The sequence below is a fragment of the Equus asinus genome, chromosome 10 (genome assembly GCF_041296235.1).
Source record: "Equus asinus isolate D_3611 breed Donkey chromosome 10, EquAss-T2T_v2, whole genome shotgun sequence".
Taxonomy (NCBI): Eukaryota; Metazoa; Chordata; class Mammalia; order Perissodactyla; family Equidae; genus Equus; species Equus asinus.
The window spans coordinates 23,295,473-23,318,312 of NC_091799.1; the positions used below are offsets into that span (position 1 = coordinate 23,295,473).

The window sequence follows — 22,840 nt, forward strand, 5'->3', positions numbered from 1 at the left end:
GGGCTGGCCTGGTGGCACAGCGGTTAAGTGCGCGTGTTCCGCTTCGGCAGCCCGGGGTTCGCCAGTTGGGATCCCAAGTGCGGACATGGCACTGCTTGGCAAGCCATGCTGTGGCAGGCATCCCACATATAAAGTAGAGGAAGATGGGCACAGATGTTAGCTGAGGGCCAGTCTTCCTCAGCAAAAAGAAGAGGATTGGCAGCAGATGTTAGCTCAGGGCCAATCTTCCTTGAAAAAATAAGAATAAAATAAAATACATTTTTTTAAAAAAAGATTAAAAAGAAAATGGAGCCCTTATAAAATGTGCAATCCCTGTGGAAAAGTTGGGCAGATCCTCAAAAAGTTACACAGAGTTATATGCACAGCAATTCCACTCATATATATATATATATATATATATACACACTCAATAAAACACGTTTACACAAAAACTCGTGCAATTATGTTCATAGCAGCATTATCCATAATAGCCAAAAAGCAGAACCAACCAAAATGTTCACCAACTTATAAATGGATAAAAGGTAGTATATCCACACAATGGAATATCATTTGGCCATAAAAATGAAGGAAGTATTGATATATGCTACAACATGGATGAACCCTGAAAACATTATGGTAAGTGAAAGAAGCCAGTCACAAAAGACCACATGTTGTGTGATTCCATTTATATGAAATGTTCAAAATAGGGAAATCTCTAGAGACAGAAAGTAGATTAGTGGTTGCCTAGAGCAATCCCTGGGTTGAAGGTTGTCGAGGGTAAAGCAGGAAGTGACTGCTAGTGGGTACACAGTTTCTTTGTGGAGTGACGAAAAATGTCCTCAAATCGATTGTGGTGATAGTTGCACAACTCTCTGAATAGACTAAAAAGCACTGAACTGTACACTTTAAATGGGTGAATTATATCTCAATAAAGCTATCACGAAACGTCCTATGCCTACCTGGCTTTCATCACGGAACAGCACTTGTGGCCTGGAAGGAGGCGCACTGACAGGCCTCTGTTTCCTCACCTGTGGACCAGCAGTAACTGCCCCCCAACAGTTAACAAGCACCACTCAGAAAAAGTCATAGGAATGCTCAGTAACAACAGCCAACCTGATAATGGCAATTTTAAAATAACATTATGTCTCACTTACTGAATTTCTCTCCTCTCTTCATGGTGTGAGACCTGCATCATGGTCTAAAGGATCTCCCTGTCTGCTCCTCTTCCTCTCCCCTTATCCTTCAGAGGAGTTTCTCCCAATAACTCTTCACAAAAGTACATATTGCTATTATCCCATTTTACAGATGAGGAAACTGAGACTCAGAGATGAAATAACCAGCCTAAGGTCACACAGCTCTTTTTACTGGTTTTCCTCTTGGAGTTTCTCTGACTGTAACCTTGGCTCCTCCAACTATCAATTCTGGCTCTCCCTGGCTGCACAGCACTACCCTCCCTGTTTAACTCAGCCTGCCTTAGCCAGTTCACTCTCCCTGGGAAAACCTGGTCATCGTCCATGAGAAACTGTACATCAGGGTATGGTGGGAAAAAAACACTTGAGAAGATAATTCAGGCTAGGAGAAGTATAACTTAGGGTTTTTACTGTTATCTGGTGAAACTTCCTGGTCTGATCCTAAGTGGAATTCTCCTCCATGCTGTCCCCTTGGAACCAAGTGTGAGGGAAGGAGCCTCGTCTAGGCATAAGGTCTATCATCCCTGAAAACGCCCGGAGGAAAAGTGGGAGCTAATGATGGTAATTATCCAACTATTGCGAGGCCTTGGGGAGCAGTTCAGTGGGCTGAGGGTGTCTAGAAGAGCCAAGGTCCCTCAGCCTTTCCAGAAACACAAAGCAAACCTCACCCCACAGGCAGGACTCATCATCAGATTTTCTTATTTGGGATATACCTTCCAGGAGGTCTTGTTCATCATAATTCATATTCAGAGAACAAACCAAGTGCTCATTAACAATCAAACTACAGTGTTCCTGAGCAACTTAAATTCCAAGATAATTACAACATAATGACTCAACTCCTCCCATCCCTAAAAATGGAGAAAAGATAGGGAAAAAAATGAACGTGGGGTTGGGGGAGGGGGCTACTGAGGAAGAGAGGGAAAGAGACCGTTAAGGACTAAAAGAAAAATCAGCAAACAGAAATAAAATATGATTGGTTTTACTCCCAAATAATCAGAAAAAGAATGTTTCCAAGAACTCCTTAACCAGGAGAATTAGATAATAAATGCTATAAGAAAAAGGAATTAAAATTTATTAAGCATCTGTAACACGTCAGGCCTCACACTAGGAACATCACATATAATATCCTATTATTCCTCAAAACCATAGAATTTATTCCCATTGTACAGATAAGGAGGCTGAAGCTTCAAAAAATTAAGCAACCTGCCCAAGGTCACTGCAGAGGGCACATTCCCCAGGCTGCGCCCAGCCAATACCATACACAGCAGAGACTCCTTAAGCGGGCAACCTTGGCTCAGGAAAAGCCTGGCTGATGTTCTCAGAGGTGCCCTGCAAGGTGAGTCTCCTTCTACCCAATCCTCCTCTTTTCCTCTCCTCACCAGCGGCAGACCTGCACCCTGTTTCTTTCACAGGCCTTTCCTCCAATAAATCTCTTGCACATCTAATTCTGTCCCGGCATCTGCTTCTCAGAGGACCCAAGCTGACATACCCAGAGAATGACAGAACAGGGATTCGAACCTGGGTCTGTCTAACCCCAAAGCCCTTGTGCTTCCTCACACCCAGTGATTAAGTGATAAATAAATTAGGTTGCTAAATCCAATGATCAATTCTCAGATGTTCTCTTCCTTGACTCATCAACAATATGAGTTCCACCCCTCAGTACAGCTGATGGCTCCCTCCTCTTTGAAACACTTCCCTCGGTTTCTAGGACCCCACACTCTCCTAGTTCTCCAGCCACTTAGTTTCATTTGCTGGTTCCTCCTCATCGCCCTGACCCATAAACCTTGAAGTAAAGTGTCCAGGGCTCAGTTCTCAAACCCCCCCCCTCATTATCTACATTTACCCTCTAAAATAATCTCATCGAATTCCAAGCCCTCTTCTACATGCCCACGTCTCCCAGATTTCTCTCTCTAGCCCATACCTGTCCTCTGAACTCTAAACTTACATATCTAACAGCCTCTTTGACCTCTCCACTTGGATGTCCAGTAGTATCTCAAATAAATATGGACAAAACCTGCTCTTCCCTCACGCCCAATCTGTCCTCCCACAGTCTGCCCTATCTCAGTAAATGGCAACTCCATCCTTCCAGTTGCTCAGGCCAAAAATCCTGGAGTCATCTTTGAGTCCAATCCACAACTAATCCGTCAGCAAATCCTGGCAGCTTTATCTTTAAAATGTATCCAGAATCTGACTTCTTTTACCAACTCCACCATCACCACACTAGCCCAGGCCACCATCATGGATTACTGCAATAGCTCTTAACTGGTCCCCTGCTTTCACCCTCACCTTCCTACAGTATAATTCTCAAAAAAGCAGCCAAAATGATCCTTTCAAAATCTAAGTCCGATCACATCACTCCCTAGCTCAAAACCCTCCAGTGATTTCCTCTTTCATTTCAAGTAGAAATCAAAATCCTTATAATGGTCTTTAAGACTATGATGGTTAATTTTAGGTGTCAACTTGACTGGGCCATACGGTGCCCAGACATTTGGTCAAACAGTATTCTAGGTGTTTCTATGAGAGTTCTTTTTGGATGAGTTTAACATTTAAAGCAATAGACTGAGTAAAGCAGACTGACCTCCCTTAATGTGGGTGGGCCTCAGTCAATCCGTTGACGGCCTGAATAGAACAAAAGGCTGACTCTCCCCTGAATAAGCAGGAATTCCTCCTGCCTGACTGCCTTCAAACTGGGATGCTGGTTTTATCCTGCCTTCAGACTCAAACTGAAACACTGGCTCTGCCTGAGTCTCAAGCCTCCTGGCCTTTGGACTTGAACTACACCATCAGCTCTCTTGGGTCTCCAGTTTTTGGACTGCAGGTCTTGAGACTTGTCGGCCTTCATAATCACATAAGAAATTCCTTATAATAAATCTCTTTATATATAGATATACATATGCATTTATATCCTATTGGTCCTATTGCTCTGGAGAACCCTAATACAAAGACCTTACAAGATCTTGGCCTCCCCATTTCACTCTGACTTTAAATCCTATTTCTTGCCCCTCCCTTGCTCTGCTACAGCCACAGGAGCACTCTTGCTATCCCTTGAACACCCCAGGCAGATGCCCAGCTCTAGGCCTTTGTGCTTACTGTTTCCTCTGCCTCAGTGCTGGAAATCGGCATAGTTCACTCTCTCACATCCTCAGCTGTCTGCTCAAATATCACCTTCCCCCTGAAGCCTTCTGTGAACACTCTGCCTAAAATTGCACCACCCCCACTATCCCCATCCACAATCCTTTATTTCTTTTCACTGCCTTATTTTTCTCCAAAGAGAGAAAAATATGACTATCTGACAAACACACTGTATGTGTGTGTTACTGTCCATCTCCCCAGCAGAAGGTCCATAAGGGTGGAAGCTTTGTCTGGCTTATTCACTGCTGTATGCTCCATGTCTGGAACCATGCCTGACAAATAGTAGGTGCTCAATAAATATCTGTTGAATAAATTTATGAATGTCTTAGAAGTTTCACATTTCAACATAAAAATTTTATATCCTCATAAAAGCAGTTAAGTGTTTGGCTGGGGCCAGAGGAGGAGAGGAGACTGACACAGGGGAACTTTTAGGGTGACTGAATTGTTCTATATCTTGATTGAGGTAGTGGTTACAGGGACACATATATTTGTCAAAACTCATCATCATGTACACTTGAAATGAGTTTATTTTTGTATGTAAGTTACACCTTAATAATAAAGGTGATTTAAAAAAAAAAACCCAAAACAAATACCTTATAGTCTAGACTGCCTCTCACACCAAAAAGTGGCACACAAATTCACTTTCAGCTTATGAATCCTGATTTGAGCTTTGGAAATTATGTTCCACATGGTTTGGATTGACATATAATTAAATTTTTAAAAATACCAATTGCTGCCCCTTATTACAAAAACAAAAAGTGCTTTTAGAAGTCCACAGATGTAGGAACAGACTTTGAAGTCAAGCACACCCACATTTAAATCCTGCGCAACTCTATCTTTACTAGCTAAATGAACTTGAGCAACGTATTTAACCTCTCTTAGGCTTACTTAGTTCATTTACAAAAAATAGGGAATAAGAGAATACAATAAGTTAAATAATATAGCATAGAGCCTAGAAAATAGTTTACACTTAGTAAACAGTCACTTTGCTTAATATTACATTGCCACAGTGAGCTAAGAAAGCCATTCAAATACCAGCGGGGCTTCCGAAGAGAGTGATATCAAGTTTGGGTCTGAGGACCACTGGAGGGGTCACTCAGGAGTGCAGCAGATGGCTGTCCGGCCCTGAAATGTCCACGTCTCTAAGAAGCTCAGCAATATGCAGTGTGCTGTTGTAAACAAACACTGAGATAATCAAGCAGCAACAGCTACACCAAGGCCCCCCACATTCCGCTCACTTCTTCCCAATTATAATCACCCCTCTACCACTTCCCACTCCCAACAGAAGAACAGGAAGCAAAGCCTTAGAGGACCATTATAACACTTTAGTAAAAGAGAAAATTCTTAAGGACCAAGATATTCAACAATTGGGAACTAGTTAATGCTATACATCAAATGCAAACACTATGCATCCTGTAAAAGGAGTAGGGAAGAATTCTCATCAGAGAGAGTAATGATACAATGTTTTAAAAAAGTACATTACAGTATGTATAATATAATCCCGTATCATTACAGGAAAAGTGGAAGAGATATAGACATGTGTTTGAATTTGCATAGAAAAAAATCCAGAAAATCAAGGTGCTAAAAGTGGTTCCCAAGGGAGACCAGGACAGAGGTGTTTTAATTTTTTAATGCTACTTAAAATAAACCCAATGCAGACATTGATGAAAAATAATGAAAAAGGCAGACAAGCAAGGAAGAATGCAACCTCAGTGGGGAATGAGTCAATCACATGTACTTCTGTTTCTTCAGTGAATTCACGATTCCTTACACATTTATTTAAAGTCAGACATGAACTCAGTGCTCTCAAACCAAAGCAGCCTCGTTCTGCTTTGAGTGGTTTTCTCATTGATGTTTGATAAAACAATGAATAAGGGAGTGTTTGTTTATCTGGGGGCATAATGAAGATGTGAATGGGGTGGGGGCAAAAATCTGGCCAATCAAAATGAACTCCGGCTCAAAACTTTTCAGCATCCCTGATTACGAAGTGAAAGACTGATATTCCAGAGAGACCTGCCATTGGAGAAGAACAGGGGAAAAGGAAGTAAAAAAGACCGGAGTTCTAATCCTGCTTCTGTCTCTTGGTAGCTGTATGGCTTTGGGCATTGACTGCTGTGAGCTGCAGGTCCCTCGTCAGTCATCGAGTAGAAGAGTCTCCTGACCTCCTGGTAGTGCTGCGAGAACTCAGGGAGAAACTATAAGCATTCAGCATGGCCCCTCCAGGCTCTACACCTGCAGTGTAGGTGGTTCACAGTACTCAAATTTGATTACATAAAGAGGAAAGAAAAGTACAAGGAACTATTTCAGTGAATCTTGATTAACAGAAATGTTCAAAGAATCCATCCAGTTGACTGACTTCTCTAAATGAAAGAATACTGGCCAGAGAAGAAAACAAAAGCTATGCACATTGTCAGTGAGGACAAACAAAACTCAGAGTTATCTAGGATTCACGTTCCACCTACTTCCCAAAAGGATCAGAGGCAGATTATAGTAAAAGTCATATCCTCAGTAGATCATTTAAATAAGAATCTAAGAATCAGAGGAGTGTAAAGAGGGTAGGGTCCGAGCTGAGATCTGCTGCAATTGAAAATAAAATTTAGCTCTGGGCATCCAGGGTTAAGGCAAAAAAGCAAACCTGCAGACTATCACCAGGCAAAGGAAGAATCATGATCAATCAGGAAAGGGAAATTTTCCTAGAACTAAATTTAAAATTTTATAATCAGAAACTCATCCTAGGAACTTATGCTTCTGATTCCTGCCTACCTCCCAAACTCCTAACACAAGCTTTAGGGTGTTATTTTCCTCTTCACAGCTCTGCCAATTCCCAGCTGTGTGACCCAGACCCAAAGCCTCACCTCTGTGAATCTCAGTTTCCTCACCCTTAAAAGGGAATGATGCTCCTACCTTTATGAAAAGGAAGGAAGGAACATTTGCTAGCATTAATGGTGTGCTTGTTAAACATCAAAAGCTTTGTGTACAGTATCTTACTGAAATCTCCCAGTAATCATAAAAGGCAAGTCCTGTAAATATTTTATAGATGAGCTCTCTGAGATTCAGAGAGGTGGAGACAGTTGCCATTGTCACACAGCTAAAAAGCAGAAGAGCCAGAACTCAATGTCATGCTTTTGTGACACCAAGGCACAAATTTACCATTATACTTTTCCACTTTCCCCGCATATGTCGAACACCTAACAGCTCCTGGCAGATAGTAGGTGCTCAACAGATTAGTTCCCTTCCTCACTCCTTCCTCCTAAAGTAAAACTATATATATCTAGAAAATTAAAAGTTCACTGAAATATTAGTATCTTATATTTATATAACTTCTTTCCTCTACGGAAATCATACTAATTAATCTATTTTCTCTACTGATCCCACCAAATCTCTATGTATCATTACATATTATTTCACTTATCTTACAAATAAGGAAGGAGAAGACAGCAAGTCGCTAGGGTGGCGTACCCAGAGTCATATGGAAGTCACTGCCAAAATCAAATAGAAACCTTGGTCCTCTTTACGTCTGAATCAACATTTATCCTCTCACACGACACAGCCTCCATAATAAAGAACAGATCATTCATTTTTTATCTGGAAACCTACCAAATGTATAATTCAGTAAGGGGCCTCATGACCTTACCACCTTGTCAAAGGGAAGAAAGTATATAAAAAATGAGGTTTGCAGGAGCAGACGGTTTTGGTCCATCAACTTTCTCTTGGATTACGCCCAGTAACCAACATAAAATAATGTAAAATATAATGTAACAGATCTCCAAGTCTTTGGAAGTTCAAGTTAAACTCACTGATCCTTCAAACTTAGATACAATGCACAAGGGCAATCATTAAGTCCTGTGGGGCTGCAGAGGTGCATATTATGTCAACTAGATCTTTGAAAGAAAAATATGGTACACAATCCGGCCACTCTAAGAAGAATCCGAGTCAGCAATGAGTATTTAGCGGCATAAACTCAAGCATCACAGAATTTTGAGCTCCAGAAAGAACCTGCAGGCCACTGAGAACAACTCCTTCATCTGGTATATGAGGAAACCAAGGCTCAGGGAGGTTAAGCGGCTTTTCCAAGATTTCACAGAGACTGGAGAGCAAGAACTAAAAAATAAACCTGCTGACTACTATCCATTCCACTTCCAAGTCTTGCTTCTAATGTCCATGAATACACTTAGGACTTTCCAGAATTTCTCATCTATACAGAGAGCACTGGAGAAAGAGCCTGTACTCTGGTAACAGAAAAACAGGATTCAAATCCTGACTGCCACCTACCAGCCATGGGATCTTGGGCAAGCCCCTTAATTCTCTGAATTTCAATCTTTTCATCTATAAACTGTGGGTAATAGCAAATTCCACAAGTCAGCTGCAGGTACTATAAACAACGAGCCTGGCACAGCCTGCGCCACAGTCACGACGGCAAACATCAGGTCTGTACACCCTCAAGCACCCGGCACAGAGCCTGGCACATGATACACTTGTAGAAAATCTACTGAGCAAATCAACAAACTAACCAAGCAAACAGGTTCTTGACTTGAATCCAGGCCTACCTGGTTCTTAAACATGAGGTTATATTGTTCCCAATTCATATGATTTCAAAGCAGAGTGTTAATTCTGACTTATAGATACCAAGAACACAATGGAATAAGACGGCCATTTTCCGGCCACGAGGCAGGAAAACTTCAGTTGGGAAAGTTCCTTAACTCTCAGTGTTGGGATTAATTACTGTTGCCAGCATGGGTGCATCATGAGGCTTTGGAATCAACTAAACTTGGGTTTAGGTCCCAGCTTTAGCATAAGCTGTGTGACCTCAGAGATATTACTTACCTCTCTGAGCCTAGATTTCTATACTTGGAAAATCCCAACTTGACAGGGATTGTGTGACAAATGAGGCGATATATGTAAAGGATTACATGGTGATGTGTGGCGCGAAAAAGACTCTTGACTAGTGTTACACTCCACTTTCCTTTTAGTTATTTGGAAGCTTCATTCATTCATTTCACTTTGGTCTTTGCTCAAATGTCACTTCCTTCCTGAACTTTCCTGTCTACAATAAAACCCCTAGCTCTCTCTATCCCCTCTTTCTGCTTAGTTTTCTTCACAGTCCTTAACATCACGTGACATTACATTATGTATTTATTTGTTTTTCTATTTGCTGTGCCTGCTCAACTATAAGGTAAGCCCCAGAAGGACAGGGGCTTTTTGTTAGCTTTGTTTATAGTTATATCTCAACAAGTAGGAAAGTGCCTGGCGGGGGCTGGCCCCATGGCAGAGTGGTTAAGTTCACACACTCCGCCTCAGTGGCCCATGGTTTCACTGGTTTGGATCCTGGGCATGGACATGGGACTGCTCATCAGGCCATGTTGAAGCGGCATCCCACATGCCACAACTAGAAGGACCCACAACTAAAATATACAACTAGGTACTGGGGGAATTGGGGGAGAAAAAGCAAAAAAAAAAAAGGAAAGTGCCTGGCATGTAGTTAGTGTTTTATTAATATTTGTTGAATGACTGATTGAACTAATCCAACACTTATTTGGAACTTGCTATATGTGAGGCACTGCGTAGGAATAAAGACATAAAGATAATTAAGAAATGAGACTGCAGAAGGAGAAACTAATTCTACCTGCAATGGAAGTTGGGAAGATTTCTGTCTCACTTAGACTACTGCAGGCACCTCCTGACTATTCTCCTCATGTCTGCTCTGTCCCTCCACACCCCATTTGTTACTCATCTGCCAGAGAGACCCCTTAAAAGTCAATATCAGATCAGGTCACTCCTCTGCTTAAATTCCTCCAGCAGCTTCCCATTACAATTAGAACAAAACCCAAACTCCTCACCAGGCAAGGAAAACCATTAGCCTCCACTCACCAGCCCAACCCTCTCCTACACTTTCTCCCTCCTTCACTGAGTTTCAGACACACTGCCTTTCTCTCTCAAACATGCCAAGGTCTCATCATTTCTTTCCTTTTTGAATTTAAAAATAAACATTCATTCTTATTCATTTAAAACTGTAAGTTCTATTCTGTTCTTATGCTTAAAATTCTTCAACAAGCAAGGACTAATGTAAAACCAGCTCTTCAAGAAACATGGGTTAGAGATTACAAGCATCAAGGTCTTTTCTGACGCAGGGCCTTTGTGCTTGCTGACTGTTCACTGTGCCTGGAAAGCTCTTCCCCCAGGCTGGTGCTTCCTCATCATTCAGCCCTCAGCAAAAATGTTACCTCCTTAAAGAGTCCTTTCATGCTAAAGTTGTCCCTGCCACCAGCACCCTCAACCAGTCACTCTCTATTGGATCCCACCGCCCTTTCTTTCTTCATAGCATTTTGTTATCTGGAATGATTTTATGTATTTATGTGTCCTATCTTCCCGACCAGAATGTAAACTACAGGAGGACAAGGACTTTGCCAGGTTTACTGCTGCATGTCCAGCCCCTAGTACAGAGTAGGTACTCAATAAATATTTCTGAATCAGTAAAGTGGATCTTAAAAGATGTCAGAGTTTGCCAAGATAAGAGGTACAGGTAAGGCATTCTACTGGCCTAACAGTACCATTGGGTGTTAGTTTCCTTCAAAGGACAACTGCCCCACTGCATCAAAATATGTGAATTTCAGCCAAACTTACTTGGGAATGGGTACCCGAATTAGTGTCCCTTCTACTTCTGGGTTCAGATTCATTCCACTTTCTCTTATAGCCTTGATAGCTGCAGCTGTACACTGAAAACCAGATCAAAAGGTAAACAGAATTAGTAAATAATTATTACCAGATGTAAGCCCTCTGTCGATAACTGGCAACCCATCTTGGCAGAACATGGAAACATTTAGTTCTGTTACCAGTAAGATCAGGAAGTTACATTGGTGTAGAGTGCTTTGATCAAGCTGAATAGCAAACTATGTCCACTCCTGGTACCAGTGTACTGCGGGAGGAAAAAAAGCAAAGAGAAGGAAAAAATAAAAGAAAACAGCTCTGCTTCTTTGAAAAGATTTCAATGGTTTGAGGCAACACAGATCAAAACCACAATAAATCCTCAAGGGAGGGGGGCTGGTCTGTGCAAAGATTGGTGTAAAGACAGATGAAAGATTTTATACATTAAAAATTCCAGTTGACATTTTACACTCAAAATATACCAGTGCCGATTTGGAATAAGTAAATAAATTTAACTCATTCGCATCTACACTCACTTACGTTTTGGAAGGAGGAATGAGTCTCTGCTGGCGTGTGCTCCAGGAAAGGTAGTACAGTGTACTAGTTAAAAGCATGGGCTTTAGAGTCAGAAGGCTCTCAGTTCAAATCCCTACTTTGCTAGCCATGTGACCCTGGGCAACAAGCTTGACTTCTTTGAGCTCCCATGTCGTAATCTGACACCATGTGGTACCTATACCTCAGAGAGGATTAAATGAGATAACATGACCAATGCATCTTGCTCTGTCCTGGCACATGGTAACACCCAGGCAAGGGGTGTTATCATGTAAATTTATTACATAAAGGTAAGAATGCACAAACCCGCAAAACAAGACTGAGCTGAAGTCATCACTTAGCCGATGCACTGTTGTCCTGCCTGACATCTTCCAGGGTCTTCTCTGACACAGTCCTGTTTGCCAGGCAGCACAGAGTACACTGATTTCCCAAAGTGCCTCACCTCAAGCAACACTGTAACCACACCTGGTATACAATCCTGAAGGATAAGGATAAAAGAAAGGAGCGCGGAAGAGAGAAACTTTCACTGGCATAACAATGTGGAATTCATAAAACAAGGCCTCTGACATTTTCAAAAGAATTTTAGGTTTGACCAGAGCCAGCCCACATCACTGAGATTCACGGGGCCAATTCTTGGCCTTGAGCTCCTCCCTGAACTTTCTGGTTTAAATTAATGAGGTTTGTTGCACACCTATTTTACTTGTTTTGTTTTGTGAGGGAGTGCCTAAAAAGCTTATCCTTTCCTTTTTTAAATTACTTTAACTCTACAAGGACATGAAGCGTTACCATTAAGGTCAAAGAACAAACTGGAACTTATACATGCAGATGAATCATCGCCTTGGGAGACTGCAGACCCACTGCTTAAAACAGTAAATCCCTAAAACTGTCCCTCTGACCACAGACTATTGGAGCTGGAAGGGATCTCTCACATAACCAAGTACAGTACCTCCCTTATGTAGACAGGGACCTATAAGGTCACATCTCTAAGCACAGACAAGGTCTTCCCTGAGAGCCAAGAGCAGTGGAGGGAGGGCCTCACCCACCCTGCTTCCAGTTACTGGCAGAGTTAGGAGACTCTAGGCTCCTCAACTCTCTGACGAATGATGTTATTTTGTCTATATTTTCTTTCAGATCCACTAGCTCAAAGTATTCAGAAATTGTGGCAGAAGGGATCTGATTTTTTTAACATAGCTAAAAATAATTTGGAATTAGGTCTGGTGTATAAAGGGTATGGCCAAGGTAAATAAAAGAGGTGGATAAAGAAATGAAATTTTCCTGTGCAAAAGAACTGCCATCTTCCTTAATACAATGAAACGCAGATTTCTAAAGCATCTCCACTTTGAAGGGGTGGCCTGATTTGAAGTCCCCCAGTCGTCCTCTTCTGAAGCACCTCACTGAATGACTGATAACTCACTGCTCACCATGCCTCCCTTGCCCAGTCTGTCCCAAAAGTCTCCATACGATCTTCCCTTGTAGGCAGGGGAGCACCCACTGCCGCTACCAAGCGGGGCTGGAACTTTGTCTCGATATTTACATCTTCCCAGTACAAGGTTAATGCCGGGTACATGGTAAGTGCTCGGTAAAAGCTTGATGAATGAGTATACTAATGAAGTGGCTCAGATCTGTTACAAAAATTCACCTCCTTACTCTATGTACATAATCCCCAAAACTTATTTTATACTTTACTTATTCAATGTCCTTTCATAAGCAGAAAAATGAAAATCAAGAGAGGTTTCATTTTGCAAAGAAACCTGCTAAAAGAGGAAGTTCTTCTAAAATATCCTAAATATGTATATTTTAATTTGATGTGGTAGGATACAGGGTATTAGTCATTTTCCCAACATGATTTCTGAACTACTCATGGTTCAGCCAAAAAGGCATGTATTTCTATCAATTTCCATCTCTTATCTTAGCCTTTATCCCCTCACTGAGGGATGCTCACTAGTACCCCAGAGTAAATAAGGCTGTTCTCAGAAGGCAACACTGACAACTGCTTGTGGCTGATGGAAGTACTGTGTTGAGAAAGATCAGAGACTCCACCTGGGGGCAGGCAGGAAAAAGTGCTGTGATCAATTAGCAATGTCTGCTATGGCTATTCTTTAGCTAATCTATGCTAAAGGACAAAAGATGATAAAACTTTTGTACACAAGTGAACAAGTCCTTGGCAATTTGGGTTCAAGTCCACTTGGTTAGGGCCATTTCAATTACTGGCCTTCCATTTTCTTTAGAGCCCAATGAGTCCCTAGAATGTAAGCTCCATGAAAGCAAAGACCTTGTCTGTCTTAATCATTAATGAATTCCAGCACCTCAAATAAAAACTAATAACTTGCAGGGACTCAAAAAAAGCTATGTTGAATTAATGAATGGTAAAAGGAGCACAGGCTTTAGTGTCAAACAGCTGTATGTTCAAATCTTGGCTCTATCACAATAGTTGAACCTAGAAGAGATATTTTATTTCTCTGGGCCTCAGTTTCCTTGTCTAAAAAATGGACTAAATAATGCTTAATTTTAGAGAGTACCTGTGTTGATCACGTGAAACAAAACATGAGAAAGTAGCGCCTGGCAACACAGTAGACACTCAATACACATTAGCTTTCTCCCTTCCACAAGTGTAATAATGGAGCCTGCAGAATTTTTTTTCATTTGCCTTGTTCAAATCATGCTGTGGTTTTTACTCCCTTCTTTTCTTTCCCATCATTAACTCTAGCTGCAGGCAAGTTTATGGAAGGCAGCAACCGTGTGTATCATTTATCAAGCAGGACACATGTTAAACAAATGCAACACAGTTTTCTGTCTTCAATGCATTTGAAAAGATTATGCATGTAAATCTGTGTCGTGTCACTACAGCATGACACAGAAATGCTCGGGTTTGGAAAGAAAGCCAAGTGCATGTGAAACAGAAAGGAATTACATAAACACAGAGAGGATTAGCTCAGCATTTTGAAGCTATGAACCTGGGTACTCTATGGACAGCTTCTAAACCGGAGGAAGGAAATGTTTAGTTAGAGCTCTTTGTTTAATATATACACCAGATGAGATAAAGGAATTCAAAAGACAATGTAACTCACACTTCCTCACCCTGTCCTTGTAAAGAACCTCTCTACTGAGATGCGTGTAAAGGTTTTTTCCAAAACCCATAGAATTTCAACTTGGAGAAAGAGTAAAGATGCTTTGGTTGAAAATGAAGATATACTCCAACTTCCTGAGAAAAAATTAAGCTGTTAATACCTCCTCCTGCCTCATAAGATGCTCTGGTGGCCAATCAGGTACTTCTTCTGTGAATGCCATTTGCCATTTAATAACAGAAGTGGCTGGCTCTGAAAAGCAATCTGCCTGATGAGGCCTTCAAGCTGTGTAATTAGGAGGCTATTCCCTAAATTGGCCCGCAGTGCCTGTGGGATTAGATGAATAAGGTGGAGAGGCCTCAGCAGTTCAGAGGGAGCCAGAAAGGGAAAGAGTTAATAGTTCCCTTTTCGTCCATTTCTCTGCTCCTCAGTAACACCAGGAATGAGTGCCCTGCTTCCACCAACCTAATGACAGGTATTCATCCATTTGAGGAAAATTTACTGAGTGCTCCCATGTGCCAGGTACTGCGTTAGGTGCTGGACACAATGAAAAAATTAGATATGATTTCTACAGTCCAAGGTTACAATCTAGTGAAAGTGAGATGGAAAATAAAGATATAAATAAATGTATAATTATTAATGACAAGTGCAATGAAGAAAAAGAACTGTGCTGTATAAGAGATCAGTGTGATGGAATAATTTAGATTGGGTAGATTAGGGAAGACTTCCCTGAGAAAGTCACATTTAAGCTGTGATCCAAAATATGAGTGGCAATTAGTCAGGCAAGAGTGTTCCTGGCAAAGGGAACAGCATATGCAAAGGCCCAGAGGATGCAAATGGTGTGGTGTGTTTGAGAAACTGAAAGGCCAACATGGCTAGAGCAGTATGCAAGAATGACAGTGACATGAGACTGGAGAGACTGGAGAGACAGGCAGGGGCAATATCATGCAAAGCCTTCTAGGCCACAATAATCTCTCTCTTAAAGATTACTTGAATTCACTGATAAATTTAAAGCATGGGAATGACATGATCCAACATATATTTTTAAAAGTTCACTCTGGCCGTAGTATGGAGAATGAAATGGGAGTGGGGAGGAATAGTCCCCCACAAGTGTGCATGGTACACTAGCTACAAGAGCCCTCTAATTTGAAACAATCTGTTCATAGCAAGAGCTTTCCCTTACTCATCTCTCTAACCTAGTTTGTCAAATCCAGCAGGTTCAACTTTGATCTGTGTCTTTGGGATAGAACTCCAAAATAGACAATCAGAACAGGAAAGGACTTCAGATTCCTTCACCTCATATTAACAGATGAGGAAATGGATGTCAAAGAGCTCACTGGCAGTAGAGATGGGACCAGACTCCAGGTTCTCTAGGACTCCCAATCCAGGTCAATTCCTACTAGACCAATAAGGAAAAGCCCATTTATCTTCCTCAACTAGACTGGAAACCATTGTCTCAAGGTTGCAATGATCTAATGCAACCCATCTTCCAGGCCTGGAAGCACTGTGCTCTGTGCAGTATTCTGCAACGGTCAGTCCAGTTTGAAAGGAATGTGAATTCTTGGAGGGTCTGCTCCAAATGCAAATGAAGAGGGCAAAAACTGGTGGCCCACAGTTTTAATACCTCCTCCTGCCCCATAAGGTGCTCTGTGCAAATATGGCCCATTAATACATTCTGTCTCATGGTCTTAAAAAAAAAGTGAATTATGTATCAGCATTTAACAAAGATCTTACATAAAAATGGGGATCACTGGCTTCTTCTGGAAATAAAAATCATTATCTGGCAACACTGATTACCAGGCCTACATTTCTGCCTGGCAATGATCAGTAGGAGCTGGGCAGAGGCTGCTCCCTTCAGACAGGGCACAGGCCTTCCAGTTTACCACAGCCCCCTCCACGTTGGCCAAGTGCCCATCACTGCATTGCCACTATTGTTTTTCTTAGATGGGGCCTATTTCAGTATTCAAATTACTTGCCTGGCCTTTACGGTGTTTGAGTTTTAACACAACAGGAATTTAGAAACAGGAAGAGAGCTTTTCCTTATCCTTAAGTTCCCTTTACTATGCCTTCTCTCCTGTTACATCCCAAGCTGGAGGGAATACTTCCTCCTGACTCGACCCAGCCTCCTCCATTCCAAAAGAGACCATGGAGAGGAACCCTTTCAGCAAAGCCACCTTACCTCTGGGAAACTGGCCATATTCACCAAAATCAGCTGTGGCGACTTCATGGAGATCTGGCCAATCTGGTTTAAAGCAAGCTTCCCATCAGCAGTTACCACAGTGATGTGATCAAGGGATCCTAAAAGAAAAATTAAAGGGTCTTTTATTCTTCCTGGAAATAGAACAAAGAATCCTAAAGTTCATATGGGGCAACAAAAAATCCTGAATAGCTAAGTAATCCTGAGAAAAAACAACAAAGCTGGAGGCATCACAATCCCTGACTTCAAAATAGACTACAAAGCTATAGTAATCAAAACAGCATGGTACTGGTACAGAAACAGGCACACAGATCAACAGAACAGAAGTGAAAGCCCACAAATAAAACCACACATCTACAGATAGCTAATCTTCAACAAAAGAGCTAAGCACATATAATGGAGAAACGAAAGTCTCTTCAATAAATGGTGTTGGTAAAAATGGACAGCCACATGCAAAAGAATGAAAGTAGACCATTATTTTTGCCATACACAAAAATTAACTCAAAATGGATCAAAGACTTGAAGATAAGACCAGAAATCATAAAATACAGGCAGCAGAAAATAATAGGCAGTACACTCTTTGACAGCAGTCTTAGAAGGATCTTTTTGAATACCATGTCTACTCAGACAGGGAAACAAAAGAAAAAATAAACAAGTGGGGCTTCATCAGACTAAACAGCTTCTGCAAGGCAAACGAAACCAGGAACAAAACAAAAAGATAACCCACCAACTGGGAGAAAATCTTTGCAAATCATATATCCAACAAGGGGTTAATCTCCAAAATATGTAAAGGAATTCACACAACTCAACAACCAAAAACCAAACAACCCAATCAAAAAATGGGCAGAGGACATGAACAGACATTTTTCCAAAGAAGATATACAGATAGCCAATAGGCACATGAAAAGATGTTCAACATCACAATCATCAAGGAAATGCAAGTAAAAACTACACTAAGATGCCATCTGACACCCATTAGAATGTCTATAATCACCAAGACAAAAAATAACAAATATTCGAGAGGATGTGGAGAAAAGGGAACACTCACACACTACTGATGGGAATGCAAACTAGTGCAGCTACTATGGAAAAGAGTATAGAGATTTCTCAAAAAATCAAAAATAGAAATACCATACAACCCAGCTATGCCACTACTGGGTATCTATCCTAAAAACCCGAAATCAGCAATTCCAAGAGTCCCATGCACCCCTATGTTCATCGCATTATTTTTTTTTTTTAAGATTTTATTTTTTTCCTTTTTCTCCCCAAAGCCCCCTGGTACATAGCTGTATATTCTTCGTTGTGGGTCCTTCTAGTTGTGGCATGTGGGACGCTGCCTCAGCGTGGTTTGATGAGCAGTGCCATGTCTGCGCCCAGGATTCAAACCAACGAAACACTGCGCCGCCTGCAGTGGAGCGCATGAACTTAATCACTCGGCCACGGGGCCAGCCCCCATCGCAGCATTATTTACAATAGCCAAGACGTGGAACCAACCTAAGTGCCCAGCAATTGATGATTGGATAAAGAAGATATGGTATATATACACAATGGAATACTACTCAGCCATAAAAAAGGACAAAATCGTCCCATTCGCAACAACATGGATGGACCTTGAGGGTATTATGTTAAGCGAAATAAGCCAGACAGAGAAAGACGAACTCTGTATGACTCCACTCATAGGTGGAAGTTAACATATAGACAAGGAGAACTGATCGGTGGTTACCAGGGGAAAGGGGAGGGTGGGGGGAGGGCACAGAGGGTGAAGTGGTGTACCCACAACATGACTAACAACAATGTACAACTGAAATTTCACAAGGTTGTAAACTATCATAATCTTAATAAAAAATTTTTTAAAAAATCTTTAAATAAATAAAAATTATAGGGTCTTAGAATTCAGAGGGACCTTAGTAGACCCACATCTAAGTCCCTCTCTAATTCAGATTCAACTAATATTTAGGGATCCCTCATCAGTGTGGCAAGACCATTCAAGGGGCTTTCATAGAAGTGTCATGTGATGGCAAGGGCTTTGAAATGTTGGCAGAACTAAGTTGGAATTCTTCACCAGCCATTAGGGTGGCTTTGCAGGGACCTGAGTGGTTTCCTGTGACACAGAACTTTTCGAGCTAAAACTGGAAAGAGTTGGTCACCTGTCCAGCAACTTTGCCATTTACTATGAAACTTCAGGCAAGTTACTTATCTTCTCTGTAACTTGGTTTCCAACTCAGTCAAAAAAAAGAACTACGTTACAGGATTATGGCTAAATATAAACAATCAAGAAACAAGAGGCACCAAAAAATAAGCATAAAAAAAGTACTTCCTATTAGCATTTTCAGTTCTTACAACTACCCTGGTAACATTCTATTACTCTCTCCACTTCACACATGAGAAAACGAGACTTGGGGAGGTTTAATGGGCTAAGATCATAGAGCTAAGGAAAGAAAAAGCAATCAAGAGCCAAGCCCCAAATTCAGGTGTGTTTAATTCTGATTCCAATCAAGCCTCTTTCCCATACACCAGTGGAACTCAAATTTGGCTGTGTGAAGAATCACCAGGGAGCTCTTTAATTTAGATGCCTGGACCCCACCCCCAGAGATCCTGATGCTGTAGGGGCTCAGGAGCGTACGATTTTGAGGGAGTCTGCAATTTTTTTTAAGATCACCACATGATTCTGACACGTAGCCAAGTTTAGAACTATTCCCTAATATCACCTTGATTCTGGGTGTAGATCCCTTTTAGAAAGAACAAACAAACAAAAACACCAACTATTAACATTTCATTGTTATGTTGGATCTCATCTCCATCCACATCTGAATTCTGGAAAACCCTGGGCAAAATTTTCAGAAACCCAAGAAGGCAAGCAAATAAAGCCACAGTTACAGATGGAAAACGGGCATTATTCAAACTCCTTGACTTCCTATGCAAACAAGAACTAGAAGAAAAACCTTACCATTGACAGTAGGAACCACTCCAGGATGGTTCACACTGAGACACAAAGAGAAAGTGGTGGGGAGTGGGTCTCTGACACAAATTGGGAGTTGTCCAAGCAAGCTAATATTGCAAAAATGCAGTATCATGCTATGGCCCAAAGATCTGATTTGAAGTACTCAACCAGATTCAATGTCACGACAAGACAGAACGTCGTCGACATCACTGGCTTCAATCTGTAAAAGTTCAGGAGGCATAATGGTGAAAGTCTCCATGATTCTGAAGACCAACGACCTGGGTTCAAATACTAACTCTGCCACCTCCTGATTGTGTGACTCTGGGCAGATCCCTTCAACCTTTTGGGTGTCTATTTCCTGATCTCCAAATGGGGCATAAAAATTGTACTTATCTCATAGGGTTGTTATGAGAATTAAACGAAACAGTTTATGGAAAGCACTTATGACTGTGTCCTGGCATATACAAGTGCCCAACAAATGTTAACTATTATTATTATTTCTTGACTTTCTCCTATGTCTTAACCAAACTAACTGACTTACACTTTCACCAATACAGTCTCTTCTTTCTTGCCTCAGGACCATTAGTGTATATTTTTCTCTCTACTGAGAACATCCTTCTCTGCTCAGATAACTCCTGCTCATTCTTTAACACTCAGCTATAACAGCATCTAATCTCAGAAATCTTGTCCGATCTCCTAGACTGGATTACAAACCACCTTCTGAGCTTCCAAGCATCCTATGCACGTTTCTGTAATAATGATAACGGTAACTAGTATTTGTTGAACACATCCTATGAGCAAGACACTGTGCTGAACGCTTTCTATGATTTACTTGCTTTCACTATCACAATAACCCTCTGAGATAATTCCACCATTTCACAGACGAGGAAACCAAGGTACAGATAGTAACCTGCCCAAGGTCACAAGAGCTCTTAATAAAGGGGCCAGAATTCACACCCAAGTCTGACCAACTCCAAAGCCACAGTCTTCACCACTCTGCTTTGCTATATGGTTTTATACACATTGCTTTACTTGTCTGTTCCTTCACATTAGGCTGTAGGTTCTTGGAAGGTGGGGACAATGTCTCTTCTCTCTGTATCTACAACACCTATTAATCAGCACAGAATAAGTACTCAATAATGCTGTGATGAATAAATGAATGTATGGATGGATGGATGAAGGAGAGAGAGGTCAAGAACAAACAAATGAATAAACTCGTATCTCAGACAACTATTAAAAGTAATCAACAATCTTGGAAATAGAAATTGCTGGTAGACAGACGAAGGTGTAAGAGGAAAAGTGCCTGCTGGTTCACATAGTAATGAAAGATGATATGGAAGAATCTGGCAAAAAAAGACTGTTTCACCCAGTTTCCTCCTGGCCTCAGTTCTACATAGAACATTACAGAAACACTACACTGAAAAGAAAGCAGCAAAGAGGAAATACCAACGGGAGGCCTTTTGAAAATAGATCTTAATTCAGCCTTCCCGATTTGCCATAAGACCCTTTGCCCAGAAGTCCCAATATGGGCTTTTCAGTATGCAGTTGCGGTGGTTCCCATTCCCTAAATCCATATCGACATAATGCATCAAATCCTTTTCCCTCAATCTGTCCCCAGCGAGAATCTCCCTCAGCCTCATTCCTGCCCCTCATTTTCTCAGAGGTTAACATTTAACAAATTACACTCCCAACCTTTTTCCAGGCCCATCATCTTTTTAAGTTCAACAAGAGTGGAGCTTGCTGGCTAATTTTAAGTATCACATTTCTCCCTGAGCTCCTCTCAAACTGCGCTCTGGTTTCGGCTGCAGAATGTTAACAGGCCAGAAAGCACAGGGGAGACAAAGCACTTTATCAGTTTCATACCTAAAATAATAAGCAAGTTTAAAATAAACAGTTGGGAGAGATTGAATGGCATGCTCTACTGTCAGCAAAGGCAGAAATGCCCCAGTCTAAAGGTTGACAAATGACGAAATGGTTTTCTGGCTTCACATTGGACCTCGTCTCTGAACTCAGTAAGTTTCTGCTGGTATTTATAAATGCAGCTGTATATTTTCCACTTGGTTTTCTTAAGAACAAGTTCATGAAACATTTTCTAGTTTCCTTATGAACTATCTCAACCAAGATGTGAGTGGGAGCAGTCCAAGCTCCCAGAGATACCTTCAGAGGGGGTCCCAGGCTTGACTCTAGGATGATGACAATTTCCAAAAGGCCAATTTAACAGCAATTGGACTTTTCCTGCCTGCCTGCACCATTAGCTGACAACTCACTTCTTCCATCACATCTGCAAACAGTTCTCCTAGACAGTTCTGACATTTCCCACTTAGAAAAGCCACTTTCAGGAAGTTATTAACCCAAACGGAATCTTCCTGGTCAAGCTCAGAGGTAGGAAATGTCTCAGGTGGGCACGTTTGCAGCCACTTGGTTTCCAGTAATAGATAACCATGGCCAAATAGTGCAAATTGGAAAAATCAGACCAAAGATGTCAGTTACTGAGAGACTAAATACCTAGAAAGTGTTTATAGTACAGTCATAATGTAACTCCCACCTTTTGAGAGTATAATTCCATGAAAGCAAAGACCATGCCTGTTTTTGTTCACCATTGTGTACCAGCACAATGCAGTTCATAGCAGGCAAATATTCGCTGAATGGATAAATAAATGTTGTGTTAAGTATGTACCAGGCACTGAGCTAGAACCATTACATATGTTACCTCACTTATTTTAACACCCATCCCAAAGCTATAAGATAGGAAGTAGACACAGAAACTGAGGACCATAAAAGTAAAGGAACAGCCCATGGGCACCAGTTAGTAAGTGACAAAGCTAGGAGTAAAATTCAGATCTGCCAAAGCCATGCTTTTTTCACTACACCCTTCTCAGAAACATTGGTTCAGTCACTAACCTGGTGAGGTCCTTATATTGACAGTCTTATTGAAATTATCCTTGAGTGCTTCCATCACAGACTTCATTTCTTCATCCACCTCTTCCAAGCTGATTATATCCTCAACCAAGGCAGTGTTAAGATTCACTCTAGTTTGGGACTGTCCTTTCCCTTTGGCTAGAAAGTCAACATTCAGTGAATAAAAGAACAGCAGCATAAACAAAGACAATAAACAATTAGTGAATAAGTACCTACTATGTAC

The 22,840-nt window shown here is 41.3% G+C and overlaps 1 protein-coding gene across 14 annotated transcripts in view; it reads right to left on the minus strand.

Moving 5' to 3' along the window:
- MRRF (mitochondrial ribosome recycling factor) overlaps window positions 1-22,840 on the minus strand; it is a 63,796-nt gene that overhangs the window by 26,121 nt on the left and 14,835 nt on the right. For 8 of the 14 annotated variants that reach the window (XM_070518805.1, XM_044778844.2, XM_070518811.1 and 5 more), the window contains exons 3-5: window positions 22,600-22,755; window positions 16,740-16,858; window positions 10,923-11,014 (exon numbers count right to left, since the gene is read on the minus strand). In XM_070518805.1, the coding sequence (XP_070374906.1) occupies window positions 10,923-11,014; window positions 16,740-16,858; window positions 22,600-22,755 (367 nt within the window). The remainder of the gene's footprint in view (window positions 1-10,922; window positions 11,015-16,739; window positions 16,859-22,599; window positions 22,756-22,840) is intronic. The other 6 variants (XM_044778845.2, XM_070518808.1, XM_070518809.1 and 3 more) reach the window with 2 other exon arrangements.